Source organism: Aquarana catesbeiana, linkage group LG11 (assembly GCF_042186555.1).
Source record: "Aquarana catesbeiana isolate 2022-GZ linkage group LG11, ASM4218655v1, whole genome shotgun sequence".
NCBI classification, from domain to species: domain Eukaryota; kingdom Metazoa; phylum Chordata; class Amphibia; order Anura; family Ranidae; genus Aquarana; species Aquarana catesbeiana.
In genome coordinates this window covers 32,779,762-32,803,265 of record NC_133334.1, presented here as the reverse complement: position 1 = coordinate 32,803,265, position 23,504 = coordinate 32,779,762, and the positions used below count along the sequence as shown (strand labels likewise).

At 45.9% G+C, this 23,504-nt stretch overlaps 1 protein-coding gene across 1 annotated transcript in view; it reads left to right on the top strand.

Annotated features, from left to right (window-relative positions):
* The window catches only part of SYT13 (synaptotagmin 13), a 62,363-nt gene extending 46,277 nt beyond the window's left edge, over positions 1 to 16,086 (top strand). Inside the window, exons 5-6 of the mRNA XM_073604171.1 lie at positions 8,267 to 8,393; positions 11,710 to 16,086. Of these exons, the coding sequence (XP_073460272.1) occupies positions 8,267 to 8,393; positions 11,710 to 12,017 (435 nt within the window). The 3' untranslated portion in view covers positions 12,018 to 16,086. The remainder of the gene's footprint in view (positions 1 to 8,266; positions 8,394 to 11,709) is intronic.
* Positions 16,087 to 23,504: the final 7,418 nt, after the last annotated feature.

Below are 23,504 nucleotides of genomic sequence, written 5' to 3'. Positions count from 1 at the left end.
GGGTCCCCCCCGACGGCTCTCGCGGCTCCTCCCCCTATCAGTTAACCCCCTAGGAGAAGCGCTCTCCCGAGAGGGATACCTTGCGGGCGCGCTCCCAAGTCCAGCATTCCGTCCATGGACGCTGAATGTATGACTCGGCCCCACCCCCCGGCGGCGGCGCCATTGGATTTCATTGACAGCAGCAGGAGCCAATGGCTGCGCTGCTACCAATCTATCCAATCAAGAGCCGAGAACCCCGGGCAGAGAGACAGCGCATCCCCGCCGGGTCAAGTTCCAGGGCTCAGGTAAGTAAAACGGGGGGCGGTCACTGCCAGGTGTTTAGGATAGGATGCATTAAGGTGAAAAAAAAGTAAGTAATGTGAAAGTGTAACACTTCCAGGTATTTATTACCTACCACAGAGGCCACAGTTCTCTTCCTGACAATGCCTTCATCCATACCTCCCAACATTTTGAGATGGGAATGAGGGACACCTACTAACAAACGTATGTAGGCAGAGGACACGCCCCCCGCCACACCCACTTAAAGGAGAATTAACCAAAAAAAAAGGTTCATTAAATCCACAAGGGCTTTTTTTTTTTACCACTAAGATTCCTTTATATTGGCTTTTAAAATGTACAAATACAGCAATTTACAATTTGGATGAAAGGGTTAGCGCTGGGAAACACTGTTTGAAAGATAAAAAGTGCATTTTATATACAACTATATGGATCAGACCAAAATGAGGGACAAATGAGGAGGAATGAGGGACAGAGGGACATTACTCCAAATCAGGGACAGTCCCTCGAAATCAGGGACAGTTGGGAGCTATTCTTCATCTGCTTTTCTATCCAGAAAGACAGCACCATTTTTGTTCAGGTATCATCCAGGGACACAATCTACTTCCTGAACTGAGATGCCTGCTCAGAAAAGATACCGTCATATAAATCCTCATGCCTGTGTAGTTTGTGTCTGTGCATACTTTCACCTTGCTGCAAAGTTGCAATATTACATGCTGATTGCTTGCGTGGCTAAGGGAAAGGAGTTGGGATTTGAATGTTTTATCCATACATTGTACAACAACAGGATCACTAATTCCTGTCCTTCCCAACTGCACATTGTCACCCGCCCTTTGCTTCTCCACCGCCCTGTTAGGATGCCTTAATGGAAGGCTCCACTTTGGGGCACAGTTGCCCTTTAATGCTCCGATGACAGGTGCACTTTAATAACATCTGTGTTATTACAGAGGCAGCATGCAATCTCTGGTTAGAGAGCACAGACCTGAGGCATCTCCTCCCAGATCAGCTTGTCCTAGATTAGAGCAGAGATGGCTGTCTGCGTCATCAGGGACCCTGGAGGAAACGGCTGGTGCAGATCATTCCTGAATCACTTGTAGAGGAGAAGGGGGGGGGGGGGGGGTTCAGGTGGCTATTTATAGATCCACACATATCACAATCTGTAGCATCTATATCATTCCCCGATTTAATATCCTGCCGGTGGGAGAGACGTCACTGATCACACAAATCTGGGCTTTATTATCGCAGTTCCATTTTCTACATCTAGATTATAAATACGGATTGCTAGTGAGAGGAAAAAAACAACAACCTTATTCCTTATCTGATTTTGTGAGTTTTTATTGTTTAGATGTAAGGTAGGGGTGTCCAAACTTTTTTTCAAAGAGAGCCAGATTTGATGAAGTGAACATGTGTGGGGCCGACCATTTTGCCTGACATTCTTTGAACCATTAAAATTAAATGCAAATGAACTAATACACTGCCCAACAAGAATTCTCTTGCCCTTGTGGCTGTGTGTGGTGAAGAGTCCAAGGATGAGCTCGGGCGTGTTATTTGGATATACCGTATTTATGGGCGTATAACAAACACCTTCACTTTAAGAGGGACGTTTCAGGGAAAAAAACGAAATTTTAAATAAAGAACTGTGAAGCAAAATTAGGGTCAGTGCCCATCAATGCAGCCTAATCAGTGTCCATCTGCAGCCTCACCATTGCCATGAATGCAGCCTCACCATTGCCATGACTTCAGCCTCTGAATGCAGCCTCACTGTTGCCATGAATGCAGCCTCACCATTGCCATGAATGTAGCCTCTAAATGCAGCCTCACCATTGCCATGAATGCAGCCTCTGAATGCAGCCTCACCATTGCCATGACTTCAGCCTCTGAATGCAGCCTCACTGTTGCCATGAATGCAGCCTCACCATTGCCATGAATGTAGCCTCTAAATGCAGCCTCACCATTGCCATGAATGCAGCCTCTGAATGCAGCCTCACCATTGCCATGAATGCAGCCTCACCATTGACATGAATGCAGCCTCACCATTGACATGAATGCAGCCTCATCATTGCCATGAATGCAGCCTCATTATTGCCATGAATGAAGCCTCACCATTGCATTGAATGCAGCCTCTGAATGCAGCGTCACCATTGCCATGAATGAAGCCTCACCGTTGCCATGAATCCAGCCTCACCATTGCCATGAATGCAGCCTCTGAATGCAGCCTCACTATTGCCATGAATACAGCCTTTATCATTGCCATAAATGCAGCCTCTGAATACAGTCTCACCATTGCCATGAATGCAGCCTCTGAATACAATCTCACCATTGCCATGAATGCAGCCTCACCATTGCCATCAATGCGGCCTCATCATTGCCATCAATGCAGCCTCATCATTGCCATGAATGCAGCCTCTGAATACAGTCTCGCCATTGCCATGAATGCAGCCTCACCATTGCCATGAATGCAGCCTCATCATTGCCATGAATGCAGCCTCTGAATACAGTCTCACCATTGCCATGAATGCAGCCTCGTTATTGCCATGAATGCAGCCTCTGAATGCAGCCTCACCATTGCCATGAATGCAGCCTCATTATTACCATGAATGCAGCCTCACCATTGCCATCAGTGCAGCCTCTGAATGCAGCCTCACCATTGCCATGAATGCAGCCTCTGAATGCAGCCTCACCATTGCCATGAATGCAGCCTCATTATTGCCATGAATGCAGCCTCACCATTGCCATTAATGCAGCCTCTGAATGCAGCCTCACCATTGCCATGAATGCAGCCTCACCACTGCCATGAATGCAGCCTCTGAATGCAGCCTCACCATTGCCATGAATGCAGCCTCACCATTGACATTAATGCAGCCTCACCATTGCCATCAGTGCAGCGTGATGGATGCCTATCTGCAGCCTCGGAGGGGACAGGGAGGGAGGCGCGACGAGCGCCAACAGATTACATACAGGAGAATCTCCTGTTTAATACAAAGTCCCGCCTCCTATAATAGACAGGACAGTCGTCCAATGGCAATCCAGGAGACTTCCTATTATAGAGGCCGCTGAGTAAGCAGGAGATTCTCCTGTATGTAATCTGTCGGCACTCGTCCCACCCCCCTCCCTGTCCCCTCCGAGGCTGCCAGAACGATAAATATGGTATATATCTTTTGTTGCCCCCCCCCCCCCACGAATCCCTGAGCACCGTGAGGCGCTCTGGGATTCGTTGGGGACCACAAAATATTTAATATATATATATATATATATATATATATATATATATATATATATATATATATATATATACAAATTACCAGTGTGGTCGCATTGAACCGAAACTATAGACATATACAGTATATGTAACTGTGATCAGCTCAATGTACAGCCTTGGCTAAACGTTTTGAGAATGACACAAATATTAATTTTCACGATGTCTGCTGCCTCATTGTTTATGATGGCAATTTGCATATACTCCAGAATGTTATGAAGAGTGATCAGATGAATTGCAATTAATTGCAAAGTCCCTCTTTGCCATGAAAATGAACTTATTTTTATGAACTTATTCATAAAAAACATTTCCACTGCATTTGTGAAGAAGGCTTCAGGGCGCCCAAGAAAGTCCAACAAGTGCCAGGACCGTCTCCTACAGTTGATTCAGCTGTGGGATCGGGGCACCACCAGTGCAGAGCTTGGTCAGGAATGGCAGCAGGCAGGTGTGAGTACATCGGCACGCACAGTGAGGAGAAGACTTTTGGAGGATGGCCTGGTGTCAAGAAGGGAAGCAATGAAGCCACTTCTCTCCAGGAAAAACATCAGGGGCAGACTGATATTCTGCAAAAGGTACAGGGATTGGACTGCTGAGGACTGGGGTAAAGTAATTTTCTCTGATGAATCCCCTTTCCGATTGATTGGGGCATCTGGAGGAAACCTTGTCCGGAGAAGAAAAGATGAGCGCTACCATCAGTCCTGTATCATGCCAACAGTAAAGCCTCCTGAGACCATTCATGTGTGGGGTTGCTCCTCAGCCAAGGTAGTGGACTCACTCACAATTTTGCCTAAGAACACCTCCATGAATAAAGAATGGTACAAAAACATCCTCCGAGAGCAACTTCTCCCAACCATCCAAGAAGAGTTTGGTGAGGAACAATGCCTTTTCCATCATGATGGAGCACTTTGCCATAAGGCAACAGTGATAACTAAGTGGCTATAGCAGGGATATGCAATTAGCGGACCTCCAGCTGTTGCAGAACTACAAGTCCCATGAGGCATAGCAAGACTCTGACAGCCACAAGCATGACACCCTGAGGCAAAGGAATGCTGGGACTTGTAGTTTTGCAACAGCTGGAGGTCCGCTCATTGCATATCCCTGGGCTATAGGAACAAAACATCAACATTTTGTGTCCATAGCCACGAAACTCTCCAGACCTTCATCCCATTGAGAACTTGTGGTCAATCCTCAAGAGGCGGGTGAACGAAAAACACCCACAAATTCTGACAACCTCCAAGAATTGATTATGGAAGAATGGGCCGCCATCAGTCAGGGTGTGGCCCAGAAGTTGATTGACAGCATGCCGGGGGGGGGAATTGCAGAGGTCTTGAAAAAGAACAGTCAACACTGCAAATATTGACTATTTGTATAAACTTCATGTAATTGTCAATAAAAGCCTTTGACACTTATGAAATGCTTGTAATTATACTTCAGTATACCAGAACATCTGACAAAAAGATCTAAAAACACTGAATCAGCAGACTTTGTGAAAATGTAATATTTGTGTCATTCTCAAAACATACTGTCAGTGTGTGATATTGTGTTACTTTGTTTCTGTGTATAGTCTGCCCCTCTATAGTCTACCTATTAAATTAGACTGATTAAAGACAGTACACTCTCTATGGGGCTGATTGGGCTTTTCTCAGCAGTCTTCAACCACTTGACCTCTGGAAGGTTTTACTGCCCCCCCCCCCCCCTTCATGACCAGGCCATTTTTTGCTATTCTGCACTGCACTAGTTTAACTGGCAATTGCGCAGTCGTGCGACACTGACTTCTATTTTAACCACTTGCTGCCCGCCGTCATATGACGGCGGGACGGTGCAGCTGTTATCCTGGGCCGCCGTCATATGACGGCGCAGCCTTCCAGGCAGCCCAGGGGCCGCGCGCGCGCCTCCCGCATCGCTCGGGTCCCGGTGCGCGTGCCCGGCGGCCGCAATGTCCGCCGGGCACCCGCGATTGCCCGGTAACCGAGAAGGACCGTGGATCTGTGTGTGTGAACACACAGATCTACGTCCTGTCAGATGGGAGGAGGTTAAACCCTTCATTGCCAGTCACATTTATACAGTAATCAATACATTTTTATAGCACGGATCACTGTATAAATGTGAATGGTCCCAAAAATGTGTCAAAATTGTCCGACGTGTCCACCGCAATATCGCAGTCACAATAAAAATCGCAGATCGCCGCCATTACTAGTAAAAAAAAAAAATAATAATAAAAATGCTATAACTCTATTCCCTTATTTTGTAGACGCTATAACTTTTGCGCAAACCAATAAATATACGCTTATTGCGATATTTTTTACCAAAAATATGTAGAAGAATATGTATCGGCCTGAACTGAGGAAAAAATTTGTTTAAAAAAAAAAAATTTGGATACTTATTATAGCAAAAATTTTTAAAAAATTGTGTTTTTTCAAACTTGTCACTCTTGTTTTGTTTATAGCACAAGAAATAAAAACCGCAGAGGTGATCAAATACCACCAAAAGAAAGCTCTATTTGTGGGGGAAAAAATGATAAAAATTTAATTTGGGTACAGTGTAGTATGACCGCGCAATTGTTATTCAAAGTGCGACAGCGCTGAAAGCTGAAAATTGGCTTGGGCAGGAAGGGGGTGAAAATGCCCTGTATGGAAGTAGTTAAAATCCAAATCCCCAGCCACTTAGGTATTTGGATTTTTTAAATACCAGTATTTCATTCCCTAAAACTTTCTCTCCTACCAGGTGCAGCGTGGAAGTTTTAGTTTGCCTCACCTGCCAGCTGCCCATAGCCAGTGAGGAGTAGAGGGGAATGCATAACCCGGCCCATCATTACACACAGTGGAAGCCGATCGTAGGGTGCAGGGTACTAGATGTCCATTGGCACCCACCGATAGTTTTGCAGATCGCCATTCTGACAGGAGGAAAGGGATGGAGTTTGTGTCCAAAAGCAAAGCAGGGATCAAATTCATTCTCTTTACCTAGTAAAAGCACCTCACAAACTATAGTAAATCACTGGTTAAGCACACAGTTAACCCCTTGATTGCCCTTAGATGTTTATCCCCTTCCCAGCCAGTATTATTAGTACAGTGACGGTGCATATTTTTAGCACTGATCATGATCACTGTATTAGTGTCACTGGTTCCCAAAAAGTGTCAGTTAGTATCAGAATGTCCGCCGCAATATTGCTGTCCCGCCAATACCGATAGCCGCCAGTACCACTAAAAAAAAAAAAGATAAATAAAAATATCCCTTAGTTTGTAGACACTATAACTTTTGCGAAAACCAATCAATACATGCTTATTGGGATTTTTTTTTTACCAAAAATATTTAGCAGAATACTTATTGATGTAAATTTATAAAGAAAATAGATTTTTTTTTCAAAGTTTTTATTGGATATGTTTTATAGCAGAAAGTAAAAAAATATTGTTTTTATTTTTTTATTTCAAAATGTATTATTTTTTTCTTTTTAGCACAAAAAATAAAAACCGCAGAGGTGATCAAATACCACCAAAAGAAAGCTCTGTTTGTGGGGAAAAAAGGACGTCAATTTTATTTGGGTACAGCATTGCATGACTGCGCAATTGTCAGTTAACGTAACACGCAAAAAAATGGTCTGGTTACGAAGGGGGGTAAATCTTCTGGAGGTCAAGTGGTTAATTGGTTTGTGTGAAAGTTATAGCGCCTACAAACTATGGTATATATACTGGAATTCATGCAAATTTTAATGCAACTCTGACTTTCTGACTGCCTGTCACCTTTCTAGTGTCACTGTGATAGTGGTCCGGGGCAATCAGGGACTGGTCCTAGCTAACGGGGAAGGAACTCAGCAAGTTCACAGCCAAAATCGTTGGCTGTGAGCCTTCCGACAAAATTTGTGCTGTGTCCGATCACAGCATGAGAGACAGGGGGCACGCAACGTATGGGTACATCGCTAGGCAGTGGCAGCTGGTGGTCAATATTTTGGGGGTGGGGCGGCAAACTAACACCATCAACCCCCCTCACCCCTGCCAGAGGCGAACGGCATTGATCACACAACCACCCCCACACCCCTTGGGAAACAGACAGCGGAGATTCCTGGGCATGACCCCCTCCATGGGAGACGGACAGCTGCCTAAGACTCCCTGGCCAATAGGGGCTTCCTGATTAGCCGGGAGGAGAATGAGGAAGACAATAGTGAATATGCATTCGCTATTGTCACACTAATTGGCTTTTTTAAAGCCAATTAGAGCCTCGGGCTCTAATCATGTGCTTCAAAAAAAAGAAAAACCCATATAGAAATCCATGTGTCTGGCGTCCCGCATGTAGATTAGGGGGCCGGACGCATAGATGGGGGGTGGTGCTAATGGATGGGCCACCACTGTCACTGGGGAACAACAAAGCCGCCAGCCAGGAGTTTCTCAAAAACTGCTGGTCGGGTAAAGTGGGTAAAGTGCTTCTGCAGCCAGTGAATGGACATTCAAGCATTTACATATTCTGAACAAGCGGTCTTTATTGACCATCTGAATGAGCCCTAAAGGAGTTGACATATATTGTACGTATTATAATGGTTCCTTCAGGGCCGTCTTTAGCACAGGGCAAAAGGGACAGCTGCCCTGGGCCCAGTCATTGTTGTGGGGCCCAAAGCAGCTGCCCCTTGAGCCCACAAATAGTTGATAAGTGAATTCGGGAGTTCCCAAGAAAATGTTTGCCTTGAGTTGCTCGCCATTTTGCTTGAAGTTCAGCTTTCATTATCCGGTGATTTTATTTCCACAGGATGCTGAGCACTCTAGTGAAGTCCTCCTGTCTATGAGTTACTTACCGGCAGCCAATCGTCTTATCGTGGTCCTGATCAAAGCCAGAAACATACATTCCAGCCAAAACAACAACCTTCTGGGAAAAGGTAAGGTCTGTGCAGGAGGATGAAAAGAAATGACTTAATATTCTAAAAATGACCCAAGCCACTGACTGGTCACATTGTTCTGTTTTACTGAAAACAGTGTTAGCTGCCACATTTCCAATAGGATTGATACAAAAAGCTCCCAATTCAATCATGTCAGCTGCAATGAAATCATTGTCCCACCCCCTATGTGAAAACCCACCAATCTACGCAAGGCAGTGCTGTAGGGCTATTGTGCCTGTTGGATGTTGTTTCAGAGCTTGCTTCTTTGTGACCCATGCATGCTCTCCTCCCCTTTCCAGCAGTGACTCAGCAGCTCAGCTCACCCTGCTCCTCTGGCCAAGCAGTGACACAGGAGATCAGCTCATCCTACTCCCCTCTCCTAGCAGTAGCAGTGACTCAGGAGCTTGGCTCACTCTGTTCTCCAGTGATTTATGAGCTCAGTTGTCCCAGTTCCCTCTCCCAGGAGTGACTCAAGAGCTTGGCTCACCATGCCCCCCTTTTCCAGCTGTGACTTAGGATTTCAGCTCCACCTGCTCCTCCTCCTAGCAGAAGCAGTGACTCAGGAGTTCGGCTCACCCTGCTCCCTCTTCTTGCAATGACTTAAGAGCTCAGCTCACCCTGCTCCACTCTCCTAGGAGTGACTCAAGAGCTTGGCCCACCCGGCTCCCCTCCACTAGCACTCCACTAGCTGACTTAGGAGCTCAGTTCCCCCCTCCTAGCAGTGACTTAGCAGCTCAGCTCCCCCCTCCCAGCCATGACACAGGAGCTAATCTTTTTACTTTAAGTCTACTGACTAGAATGGTACCAGCTGATTGGAGAAAAGCCAATGTAGCACCAATATTTAAAAAGGGCCCAAAATACATCCCTGGGAATTACAGACCAGTTAGCCTAACATCAATAGTATGCAAGCTCTTGGAGGGGATGATAAGGGACTATATACAAGATTTCAGTAATAAGAACGGTATCATTAGCAGTAATCAGCATGGATTCATGAAGAATCGTTCTTGCCAAACCAATCTATTAACCTTCTATGAGGAGGTGAGTTGCCATCTGGATAAAGGAAGGCCCGTAGACGTGGTGCATCTGGATTTTGCAAAAGCCTATGACACAGTTCCCCATAAACGTTTACTGTACAAAATAAGGTCCGTTGGCATGGACCATAGGGTGAGTACATGGATTGAAAACTGGCTAAAAGGGCGAGTTCATAGGGTGGTGATAAATGAGGAGTACTCAGAATGGTCAGGGGTGGGTAGTGGGGTCCCCCAGGGTTCTGTGCTGGGACCAATCCTATTTAATTTTTTATAAACGACCTGGAGGATGGGATAAACAGTTCAATCTCTGTATTTGCGGACGATACTAAGCTAAGTAGGGCAATAACTTCTCCGCAGGATGTGGAAACCTTACAAGAAGATCTGAACAAATTATTGGGGGGGGCGACTACATGGCAAATGAGGTTCAATGTAGAAAAATTTAAAATAATGCACTTGGGTGGCAAAAATATGAATGCAATCTATACACTGGGGGGAGAACCTCTGGGGGGAATCTAGGATGGAAAAGGACCTGGCGGTCCTAGTAGATGATGCAATGCCAAGCTGCTGCTAACAAACCAAACAGAATATTGGCAATTCTCCCGCTCTACAAGACTCTGGTCCGGCTGCACCTGGAGTATGCTGTCCAGTTCTGGGCACCAGTCCTCAGGAAGGATTTACTGGAAATGGAGCGAGTACAAAGAAGGGCAACAAAGCTAATAAAGGGTCTGGAGGATCTTAGTTATAAAGAAAGGTTTTGAGCACTGAACTTATTCTCTCTGGAGAAGAGACGCTTGAGAGGGGATATGATATGGTTGTACAAATACCGTACGGGTGACCCCACAATAGGGAGAAAACTTTTTTGCGGAAGGGAGTTTAACAAGACACGTGGCCACTCATTAAAATGAGAAGAAAAGAGGTTTAACCTTAGAGAGTTCTTTACTTTAAGAGTGGCAAGGATGTGGAATTCCCTTCCACAGGCGGTGGTCTCAGCGGGGGGCATCGATAGTTTCAAAAAACTATTTGATAAGCACCTGAATGACTGCAACATACAGGGATATACAATGTAATACTGACACATAATCACACACATAGGTTGGACTTGATGGACTTGTGTCTTTTTTCAACCTCACCTACTATGTAACTATGTATCTTACCCTGTTCCCCTCTCCCAGCAGTGACTCAGAAGCTGAGATCACCTTCCTCACCCTCCTAGCAGTGACCTAGGGGCTCAGCTCACCCTGCATCCCTCTCCCAGCAGTGACGTAGGAGCTTAGCTCACCCTGCTCCCCTCTCCCAGCAGTGATGTAGGAGCTCAGCTCACCCTGCTCCCCTCTCCCAGCAGTGACTTAGGAGCTTAGCTCACCCTGCTCCCCTCTCCCAGCAGTGACGTAGGAGCTCAGCTCACCCTGCTCCCCTCTCCCAGCAGTGACGTAGGAGCTCAGCTCACCCTGCTTCCCCTCCTAGTAGTAACTCAGGAGCTCAGCACCCCCCTCCCAGCAGTGACGTAGGAGCTCAGATCACCCTGCTTCCCTCTCCTAGCAGTGACCTAGGTGCTCATCTCACCCTGCTTCTTCTCCCAGCAGTGACCTAAGAGCTCAGCTCACCCTGCTCCCCTCTCCTAGCAGTGACCTAGGAGCTTAGCTCACCCTGTTCCCCTCTCCCAGCAGTGACATAGGAGCTTAGCTCACCCTGCTCCCTCTCCTAGCAGTGACCTAGGAGCTCAGTTAATCAAACGCTCAGATCACCCTACCCCCTTTCTCAGTATTGACCCAACAGCTCAGCTCCTGATTTATGTGAATCTGCCAGTATAGCATGTGCTGACAACTCTGTTTCAGCAGTTCCAGGAGAGCAAAGTAATGGGAGTTGCTGTGAAATCATTGTCCCACCCTCATGCGTAAATCCACCAATCCATGCAAGGTAATTCTGCAGGGCTATTTCCCTTGGTGGATGAAATTTCAAGGCTTGTTTCTTTGTCATGCAGGTTATGCAGGCAGCGTATGAAAAATAAAATAAGGCTACAGAGTGACTGGGTAAGCAGGATGAGCTGTGCTGCTGCGAGAAAGTCTTAAGGACTTCAGTATGTCTACTTTGAAGACTAATTACTCCACAGTGGCTGCAGCTACACAGATCAGTGATGACTGTTTTAAAGTTCATTTACCTTTTAAGAATGTATAAATACTTGAATGTCAATAATCTGGCCTTAGGTTTGCTATAAATGTGGAATGGGAATCTGCAGAGTACTTTGTGTTCATAATGCATGGATCAATACTTGTGTCCCTCTGCAGATCTCTACGTGAAGGTCACTCTCTGGCATCAGTCTCAAAGACTCAAGAAGAAACAAAGCAAAAGGGCAAAGCACAAAATTAATCCCGTCTGGAACGAGATGATCATGTTCGAGGTGCCGCCGGAGCTGCTGAAAGAGGTCAGCGTGGAGATAGATATGCTCTGCCAGGAACCCGGCGGGGGCCCGAGTCATTCCCTGGGGACCTGCGGTCTGGGGTCACATCAGACTGCTACAGGAAAAAGCCATTGGCAGGAGATGATTGACAACCCCAGGAGACAGATAGCCATGTGGCACCGCTTGCTTTCGTGAGAGAAGCCCGGACTGCCAGTCGGGTCACGCCGGTTTCACAATCAGCACGTCGCCCAGGGAGGAGAGACACGGCACAAGCCTTGCAGCACTTCACCGTCCAAAAAGTCTCATCAGCCTACAAATTAGACACAAACGTAAGGTGGCCGATGCGGGTCATGATGTCCAAAGGAAAACAGATGCCACCATCAACAAAGATGGCTTCACTTTGTAGTAGAAGTCATTGGTATTTATTGTGTGTAATGTCTTCATCATAATTCAATGGCAGCATGAATGTCAAGGTGGACCTCATTTCCACGCGGTTCCTACGTGTTCTACCACAACGTGACCTCACTTCACAAGAGACAAAATCACTTTAAAGGTGCATCCCAGGCACATATTTAATAACAGTTTAGTTCACATGTGTGTTAAGAAATCATTAAAGTAGTATTAAAGTGGTTGTAAACCCTTCCATACACCCAGTGAAGTGACTGGCCTCAGGTGACACAGAGAAATGAAACCAATCCTACATAAGTTGGACCTGTTTATCTGCTGTCTTCTCTTCTCTACATCCATTCAAAGTTCAGAATTAATACAGCTTGTCTGAGTTTTCAGAAAACAGGGGGCTAATGCCGTGTACGCACGAGCAGAATGTCCAAAGGGAGCTTTTTATCCTATATTCCGATCGTGTGTGTGCCCCATCGGAGTTTTTACGTCGAACATTCTGAAGGACCTAGAAAGAGAACATGTTCTAAATTTTTCCAATCTAACCAATTCCTATCGGGAAAACCGCTCGTCTGTATGCCGTTCCGACATACCAAAAACGACGCATGCTATTGGAGACGGAAGCTATTGGCTACTGGCTATTGAACTTCCGTTTTCTAGTCCCGTCGTACGTGTTGTACGTCACCGCGTTCTGGACGGTCGGAATTTGGTGTGACCGTGTGTATGCAAGACCGCTTGAGCGGAATTCCATGGGAAAAACCTTCAGAGTTTATTCCAACGGCAAAACCCATCGTGTGTACAGGGAATGAGAGCTGAGGTCACATACTGCAGAGATCAGTGAGGAGAGCTCGGAGAGCTGATTGGAGGGAAGGGACACACCCCCCTTTACACAGCACACAGGGACAGAGCTGAGGCTGTCAATCCGCTGGAGGTCCCTCCCCCGTCACCATTTATCTCTTGGTGTCAGGATAACTTGTCAAAAGTGATTCATGTTGACAGCAGAGGAAGGAGGCAGCAGACAGAAATTACACTTAGTGCTCTGGATTGAGACAAGTACCCACTATAGACGGATACGCTTTGTTCGTATTTCATGGCTGAGGTTTACAACAACTTTAAGCCCTCAGTGTTTTTTTAGCTTAAAACATTGAGCACAATAATAGGTTGCAACTTTCAGCTGCTCTCTCAGTGCTGCTTCCCTGAACTTCCAGTGTTCACAGGAAAGAGTTAACAATGGACAATGTAGTCTCCAGCCAGGAGGGGGGGGGGGGAGGAGCAGAGCAGTGCCTTGCCATCCTAGGCTATAGTGCTGTGTGTTTCTATTGATGCACACAGTGTAGGGAGGCACAACTCTAGTCCCTGCATGCAAGGGTGATTCCATTTACAGTGGAACCTTGGATTACAAGCATATCAAGGAGAATGCTTGTAATCCAAAGCACTTGCATATCAAAGCGAGTCTCCCCATAGAAGTCAATGGAAAGGAAGACAATTTGTTCCGCATTGACTTCTATTGCATGCAATACCGCATGTGGCCAGAGGTGGGGGGGCAGAGAGCCTCGGAAATACTTGGGGACAGCTCGGCTGAACTCGGAAAGCCTCGGAATGGCTCGGAAACACTCGGGAACAAAGTATTTCCGAGTGCTTCCATGTATGTCCGAATGGCTCCGAACCATTCCGAGTGTCACCAGCGCCCCCGCACCTCTGGCTAAATGCGGTACTGCAGACCCCATTAGCTTGAATTCTACTCGTTTTGCGAGACAACACTCGCAAACCGAGTCAGAATTTAAAAAAAAAAAAGTTGCTCTTCTTTCAAAACGCTCGTTAACCGTGTTACTCGTTAACCAAGGTTCCACTGTATTTATTAATTTATTACTGGTACTGTACATATTTAAGATGCTGCAAGATAAAGGAGCCACCTTGAAAGAGGAAACTTGGAGCTGTGGTCATGGCTCCAATTTAAATTGGAACATAGATTAGGATTAAAAGATACGATACCCAGTAAGGGATTAAATCAGCTGCTGCAAGTGCTTAAAAATTTAGGGTTTGATATTAGGGTTTAAAACAAAATAATTTATTACCTGAATATGTCTTTATATTATTTTCTTGTAAAACATGGAAGAGCAGCACTCACACTGGAAGAGGAAGGGGTCGCATTCTAAACCAATCAGGGCTCTTTTGAATTGCAAAGGGTTGACCCCATCATAACGCACAACTGTTCTCCGTTTGGAGGGACAGTCCTTCTTTTAGAACCAACTTCCTCTTTCCTAGGTTTCTCCTACGCTGTCTTTCTTTTTGTTCTGATATAAAGACCTCCTTAAAATGTAACTACAGTATTAAAACTACACCAGGGTTTCTCAGCCAGGGTTCCATAGAATTCTAAGGTTCCTCCAGAGGTTGCTAAGGGTTCCTTGAGCAGGTTCTCCTTTTCGGATAAGTTCCCATTGACACCATTGATCTTTTTTTAGCTATCTGTAACGGGGTAATTCTTCTCAATGATCACAAGTGTAAGTAGCATTCTTCCCACTGACCATCACACTAATGTATAATGAGTTGTAGATATAGTCATTTTTAGCAGGGGTTCCCTAAGACCGGAAGGTTATTTCAAGGGTTCCTCTATGTTGAAAAGCTTGAGAAAGGCTGCTCTACACTAAAACTTCCATCCAACCAGATTAAGGTAAAAGTAGAGGGAGCACGAGTAGGTCTATCCAATCTTCTTGTGTATTATTTCTTCATGGTCAACGTAGGTGGGGGCATGGAAGGGTGTGTGTCCTTGTGTGTGCTCTTTGTGCTTAAAAGGTGTCTCTCTCTTTCTTATCTCAAAAAGCTGGGAGGTGTGCAAGCTCTACAGCTCCCCATAACCCAATCATTTGGGGGTTGTACTTTAATTAAGCCATATTACTTTACTGCCTTTGAAAAAGTGAGTCCCAGAAAACGTAGGTGTGCAGCACTGAACTTGGGTCCTTTGTCCGTCAAACAAGAGGTGTTGGTTGGGCTTGACCTAACTTTGGCAGCCCTATGTCACGGTCAGGGGTCAGGCTGGGAGACCAGTAGTTATAGCAGTAGAGAGGCTTCCATCGACCAGCTGGATAGGTATACAAGCAGGTCACAGGCTCACCCGAGGTGCGGAGTCTAAGCACTAATTGGTGTTCACCAGAGCCCCTGATGGTGGCGATGGGTTTTGCTGCGTGTTAGTACTAGGAGGGGGTCCAGGATCACCCCACCAGGAGGTGAGCAAGCCGGGGTCATGTAGCAGGTACAGTATAGCAGGTAGGGATCAAGCAAAAGTGTAGTAAGTAACCAAGCCAAAGGTCAGTAACAAGTGGTCACAGGTTGGGATCAAGCAGAAACAAAGTTGAGGAACAAGCCAAAGGTCGGTAACGAGCGGTAGCAAATATAAGGAAAAAGTAGGTGTGCAGCACTGAACTTGGGTCCTTTGTCCGTCAAACAAGAGGTGTTGGTTGGGCTTGACCTAACTTTGGCAGCCCTATGTCATGGTCAGGGGTCAGGCTGGGAGACCAGTAGTTATAGCAGTAGAGAGGCTTCCATCGACCAGCTGGATAGGTATACAAGCAGGTCACAGGCTCACCCGAGAAGCGGAGTCTAAGCACTAATTGGTGTTCACCAGAGCTCCTGATGGTGGCGATGGGTTTTGCTGCGTGTTAGTACCAGGAGGGGGTCCAGGATCACCCCACCAGGAGGTGAGCAAGCTGGAGTCATGTAGCAGGTACAGTATAGCAGGTAGGGATCAAGCAAAAGTGTAGTCAGTAACCAAGCCAAAGATCGGTAACAAGTGGTCACAGGTTGGGATCAAGCAGAAACAAAGTCGAGGAACAAGCCAAAGGTCGGTAACGAGCGGTAGCAAATATAAGGATACATACACATGCCAGAGGAGGCTGCATACAAGAATGAGATATTGGCTGGAGAGAGCACAATAATCTGGCAAACAGAAAGTGCAAAGGCATGACTAAAATACCCTTGGGAGGAGTAAAGGGTTCAAGGTTCAAGAGAAACAAGGTTCAAGGCAAGATCATTCAAAGAAATGTTCAGGGAGCTGTCACAGCATCCCAGGTAGCTCAGCAAGAAGAGACATTTCCAGACACAGCAAAGGTCGCGGGTTCAGACAAGGGTCCTGACACTACCACAAAGCAGGGGCCCTCCCAAATTGAGGAATATAAATGAAAAAGACAAAAAGTGTCTCAGGAGGTCTTCTTAAAATTCCATAATCATTTATTGTTGATGATATTAATGTGACAAGAAGATAAAAGGCATCCGACGTGTTTCCGGGGCTGACAATCACTCTTCATCAGGGCTTAACTGATAATAATAACCTATGGGACTCAATTTTTAGAACTCCTCAAGTGTGTTCTAAATCAAGAAAAGAATTATTAATCATAATAGACGTGTGCAGAAGACACTTCGCGAAATTTGAGGTCATCAATCCAGCTCTGCTATTTTGGATCACAATACAACTAACCAGCATAATAAATATTTTCTCAAATATATACATTATGTTCAGTATATCAATTGTGTATTTAAATGTCTACCTGGTGTTCACTTTCAGCTCCAACCAGAAGTAAAACGTTGGATCACATAGGGAATCACTGTCTGAAGCCTCTTTTTATGTGTATTTTCAACAGTTCCTTATGACTTGCTTAAAAATGCTCAGTGATGGTATTATTATTTTTTATTTATTTTTTTTAAAAAGCACAAATATTTGTTAAAAATGTTTTAGCTAAAAGTATGTTTTCCTGCTAATGAAAAAAAAAATTGATTAGTATTTGACTAGTCAAACAGAAAAAAAGTCAAAACCTTGCTATTTTATTTTACTCATTTCCTATTTTACTTGTCTTCTTGATTGGCACAGAGGTAATCAGTAGGCTTGCCACCTGTCCAGGATTCACCCGGACAGTTCGGGTGTTGAATCATGAGGTGGACTGAAACCCGGACACATTATTCAGACCAGGCTGTGGCTCCCCAAGTAACCGAGCTAGTCATACACCAATCTGTTGCCGCTGCGGCTATTTGGGGGCCGGTTTGGCATCACTGAAGGGTGGGGTGATAATGTCAGTAAGAGCCATTTGGCCACACCCACTGGCACGCTCTGTGCGCTACATTACTACTCCCCTTGGGGCACCCAAATGTGTCCTAGGTCTTTTATAATCCTATAGTGTTTACTGCAAAAAAATTAAAAATTGCCCTGTGCCGCAAAAGTGTTCGGGTTTGGCTTGAAGAAAAGGTGGCAACCCCAGGAATCAGTGTACCTCCATTCTCAGGAAATGGCCACAGTGTGAGACTGATCTGACCAAATGCTTACAACCCAAGTTAAATACAATAATGGTGCATAAAACAGTTTTAAAAGTCTTGCAATTAATTTTATTTCCTTTAAGAAGCCACAGGCTTAGTAGAAATGCCTGTCCCATGCCAATGTGTTGTAGGGAAGGACCCCTTCTGTCTGGAAGTAGTGCTCTTTCTGCAGAGGTCCTAAAACCCCCTCATGAACCTCCTGAGTTAAAACTCTCCAATCACTAGGGTGTAAGCAGGTGCAGTTAGCTAGTCTGCCACTAGGTGGCTCTGTTCCAGAGTAGTGTTTAGCTACAGAAGGCAGTGTCATCAGGTGCTAGGCCCCTTTTAGTGAGAGCCCTCCTGTAGTGATGTCATGGGTGAGTCAGGGCCCAGTTATAAGTTAGGTTTGGAGGAACCCTAGTGCAGCTGGGGCATGGAAGCCAATCATCCCACATGTAAGCAGATGTAGCCAGCAAGTGTAGGCCCTGGACAGGGCTGGAGGCCGGGCAGAGGTAGACCTGCACTCAGACAAGCCAGATGTAGACTTCTGGACCTTTATGGAGGTGAGGGCTTTTAGGCGGGTGTCCTTGGTCAGGCCAAGAGCTCCCTGGAAAAAGGCTATCCCCCTGGGAGAGGTGTACCCATGGAGGAGGTGACTGCCGAGATCCCATCTCAGTGAGTACTAATGACTCCAGGTAGAGAGAGACTGTTAGGGGAAGATGGCTTACTAAAAGTGCTGCACATGCTCTCACATATGACTATTGCGGACCGTCCACTAAATGTCATTGACTATATACTGTCAAGTGACTCCGGATATAATGTCGATTTGATTGACTGTTTATGTCATCTTCCAAGTACCACCAGTTAAGTGCAGCAACTCTATTTATGTGTGGACATTCCTTCCTTTAGGGATATAAAGGTCAAGGGCCAGGAGGAGGCCTCTGACACGGAGTGGGTGAAAATGGGAGGAGGGTACAGCCTCAGCAGGAGGGTCGAACGTAACGAATACGAATTTATCCGAAGTTATGAATTATTCAAAATAACAAATGCCGTATGCGGGGTACTGATGTTACACATAGAAGAGGGAGCTGAGTGTAATCTGAGACTTGAGTGGAGGGAACAGATGTGTCCCCTGTGCACAGTCTTATGGGAGAACTTGCAAACTGAGGCTGTCAATCACAGGCTGTAGAGTTGTTATCTCATAGCATTACACTCACATTTCATCATTACAAAGACATCACCACAGATTAAACCCTGAAATTATATTACAATAAAAGTCTCATATATAAAGGACTCAATATGTTTATTGAGTCACAAGGTCAGGCTTTCTGCAAAGCTGATTGGCTGCTGGAGGGCAGTGTTCTTGCAGGGTTCCTTACTGAAGTGAGAATTACTTGAAGTTGTGAAGTGTGAGGATCATCGGAAACCAAGAGGTGAGGACACCATTTGGAGTGTATGTGGCGACAGATGAGTGTTGGAGCAAAGAGCTAGTAGTAGGTCCTTATACAAATACAGAGAAATCCCAGTGGGATAATTTGGAGCAAGCAGACTGGCCTGTGTGAAGTGCACATTTGACTTGACAAGCATAATCATTGGGGTTAATTTACTAAAATGGGAGAGTGCAAAATCTGGTATGGCTTTGCAAAGAAACCAATCAGCTTCCAGGTTTTTTTGTCACGTTAGAAGCTGATTGTCTACCATGTAGAGCTGCAGCAGATTTTACATTCTCCAGTTTTAGTGAATCAACCCCAGTCCTTTACATCTGGTGAGCCTTTTATTGAAATATCATATAAGAGTTTTAATATATGGGGATTCCTTTTTAATGATGAAATGTAAATATAATACTATGAGAATACAATCTTTATAGTCTAATAGATACTGCACTATGGATATGTTTTTCACGTATGTAGCACCCTCTAGTGTGCTACTAGTATTAGTACAGGCAAATTTATGCTATGACCAATGGTTAATTCGTGAGTGTGAAATTGGGTTAGGATTTACTGCAGGTCAGGCTGGATGGCTCACAGAGGCAGGTCCCTGGTACCTCCCCATGGATCTGGAAGTTTGGAGAAGCTTCTAGAAGTTAGTAGGCAGAGGCCCGGAGGGCTGATCTGCATACTTGAGGGAACATGGCCAATCCCCAGGCAGAATGTTCTGGCAAGGTGGCTGAGTCAGCCCTTAAGTATGGTGGATTCATGCCAACAGAGGAGTCTGGTGGAAAATAGAGTGCCGATGAGTCTATCGGTGGCCTAGGAGGCACCCCTGGGTCTGAGGGGGCTCTGCCTCCAGGCTGGGCTCGGGCTGGCTTGGGAAGATCCTGACAGCATTGCGGTTTGAAAGGGATCTTGCCTGAGGAGCAGCAGGGAGTGGGGAAGACAGAGTGAGTACATCAGCACACCCAGGGTTCACAAGGGGAGAGACTGCAACATGTAGCAAGCCTTTCAGGAGGACAGCACCGTGGCTAACCATTCCTATCCCTTGCCCTGGGAGATCTTCGGAGGAGCCGGATGGGTTGGTGGACAAGGCTGGTAGTTCCTGCAAGCAGTGGAGCTGAGAGCACTCTCTACGGAGGAGTTGGAGATACTACTGAATGCAGCTTATAACACACTGTGCTCTCCTCTAAAAGGGACTGATAATTCCTAGTCCTTAACCTCCCTGGGGTATGATTATTTCGGATTTTAGGTGCTGAAAGCGGTACAATTATTTTGCATGGAAATTTGGCGTTTTATATTGTAGGCCTGTAATTCTTAACAATAACACACTTAAATCTGTCCAAACAAGAGTCTAGTAGATATCCCGGGTATGATAAAGTTTGAAACACAAAAACATAAATTATAATATAATAAATAAAAATAAATAATTAAAAAAATAAAAATAAAATAATAATAAAATAAATTTCACCACGATTCACTATCGCTCAATTCTGCAAGTGTTCTAATTTACTATCGCTGTTTTCTAGCTGGTCTAAAACCACTTTTGACGTAAAGGGACACTTTTTGGTTGCTATGGACAATCTCCAGTTTCCAGGCAGAAAGAACAGTATATATAATATAGAACTGCATGCAGGGCATAGGACAAAGCACTGGGGACAAAAAGGATGTGAAATAATTTCATACAGTACTGTAATCTGTAAGATTACAGTACTGTATGTGTTATGCTTTTTACAGTTTTTTGAATTTGGCGCCAGGCTCCGCCCCCATGCGTCGCGATGATCGCAGGGAACGGAGCCTGGCACAGAGAGGCTTCGGGCAGAGGACGGAGCCCTCGGACACAGCGGGGGACATCGCAGGATCCCGGGGACAAGGTAAGTAACGCCGCCCCAGGATCCTGCAATGCGATCCCGAGTGTGGCTCGGGGTTACCGCTAATGGTACTGAATTTTAACCCCGAGCCACACTCGGGAAAACCGCCAGGGGGGTTAAGGGGATTTGATCACCAAAGACTGGTGGAGGCCGGGAGGGAGAATAGTCCAGGATTTTTGTATATTGGAAGGAAGCTGCCCCCATCTGTTGTTTCAGTCAAGTTGGGCATCCCATAACTCCTTTACCCCGTCCAAGTTATCACCCCTAATAAAACAAGAAAAACAAGCTCAAAGACGGTTTCTTGTGTCTGGATGAGTAGAGAGTAGAGAATGCTTGTTGCCTGGCTGTGCAGGAGTAGGGGAACCATTCATCAGCAGCTCCTTCGGGGGGTAGTGCTACAATTAGTAAGGCTGGGTTCACACCTATCCGAATTGGATGTATGCGAATTGGATGCGGCTTTCTCCGCATCCAATTCGCATAGCAGGAGAATGTGACCGGCTCTCCATGAAGCTGGTTCACATATCTCCAAGGAGACTGCGGAGCGCACTGCACAGAAACGCTGTACGTCTTTGGCTCTGTTTCGGGGCCAGATTCAGGCAAAGATTCGCCCCTGATTCGTCCCTGAAAAGGAGAACAGGGATGGACAGTGTTCCTGTGCGATCCGTGGCCGGTTTAGGCGTGAACCGAGCCTAAAACTTGTTCTTGAATCAAGGACTAAGGAAAGAGTGAAATGGGAATTTGATACAGAGTCCAGTCTAACTTGGGAGAAGAAATGTGAACCTAGCCTACGAAAGGACTCTGGTGAGGACAATAATGCAAGGGGGGACTCTGAGGGGAACACCTGATGTATAGGGGGGACTCTGATGATGACTCCTGATGTATAGGGGGGACTCTGATGATGACCCCTGATGTATAGGGGGGACTCTGATGAGGACCCCTGATGTATAGAGGGGACTCTGATGAGGACCCCTGATGTATAGGGGGGACTCTGATGAGGACCCCTGATGTATAGGGGGGGCTCTGATGATGACCCCTGATGTATAGGGGGGGCTCTGATGATGACCCCTGATGTATAGGGGGGACTCTGATGATGACCCCTGATGTATAGGGGGGGCTCTGATGATGACCCCTGATGTATAGGGGGGACTCTGATGAGGACCCCTGATGTAATAGGGGCACAGGTTCTGTTTAATCACCCTAATGTAATGACAACGTAATCCATACTAACATTCCCTTTTCACTCCCGTCCCGCCTTTGCGCTACCTGTCAGAGGTTACATCCTGGTCGTTACTTGTGATACAGAAGCACACGGAGTAAAGAGGGAATACTGGTTCCCTGCATCTCTGTAACACTTGGTGACAGACTGTCAGCGACTCATCCCCAGATCAAATGGGCTAGATCGGGCCCTGAAACCATTGCAATGTGCTACGATGCAGATGGGTTATTATTATCATACAGGATTTTTTATGGCGCCAACAGTTTGCACAGCGCTTTACAATGTTAGGGGTCATCATCAGAGTCCCCCCCTATACATCAGACAGTACACATACAATACAACTCAATACAGGATGAATCAGAGGGCCCTGCTCGTTAGAGTTTACAATCTAGGAGGGAGGGTCAAGAGATACAAAAGGGTAATAAGTGTGGGGGGATGACCTGATGAAGAAAATGAAAGTACAGTTGTTAGGTGGAGGCAAAAGTTTTCAGGGATCGTCTGCAGGTGGATAGATTTGGAGATAGTCTAACACATTGGGGTAGGGAATTCCAGAGAATGGGAGAGGCTCAGGAGAAGTCCTAGAGGTGAGTATGGGAGGAGGTGATGAGGGAGCTAGAGAGAGGGAGGTCTTCTTGGGAGGAGTGAAAAGGATGATTTGGTTGGTATTATGAGACTAGGTTAGTGATGTAGCTGGGGGCCGAGTTGTGGATGGCTTTGTAAGTTGTTGTTAGTATTTTGAATTTAATTTGTTGGGTGAGTATCATCCAGTGGAGGGATTGGCAGAGAGGGGCAGCAGATGCTGAGAGGTTTGTAAAGTGGATGAGTCTGGCTGCAGCATTCATGATGGACTGAAGAGAGGATAGCCTATTTAAAGGTAAGCCAATGAGGAGGGAGTTGCAGTAGTCAAGGTGAGAGATAACCAGGGAGTGAATCAGGACCTTTGTAGTTTCATTGGTTAGGAAGGGACGTAGTTTGGAGATGTTGCGGAGGTTCGGACGGCAAGCTTTGGAAAGGGACCAAAAGGAGAGTTCAGAGTCCAGGATAACACCTAGCACCCTGGCATGGGAGGATGGGTGGATGGTAGTGCCATTGCTCTTGACAGAGAAGTCAGGGAAAGAGGCACGTGGGGAGGAAATATTATGAGCTCGGTTTTGGACAGGTTGAGTTGAAGGAAGTGGTGTGACATCCAGACAGATATGTCTGTTAGTAAGTTAGTGATAAGTGATGGAGTGAGCTGAGGGGTGGAGAGATAGATTTGGGTGTCATCATGTGTTGCCATAGTGCACTGGGGTGTCATTCATATGAAGTCCCACTGACCATTAGTTTACCAATTTAAGGAGTATTCTACCCACTGACCGCCACTGTAAGGAGCGTTCTTTGGACTGACCATCAATGTAAGAAGCATCCCTTCCACTGGCCACCAATGTAAAACATGTTCTTCCCACATACCACCAATGTAAGGAGCATTCTTCCTACTGGCCACCCCACT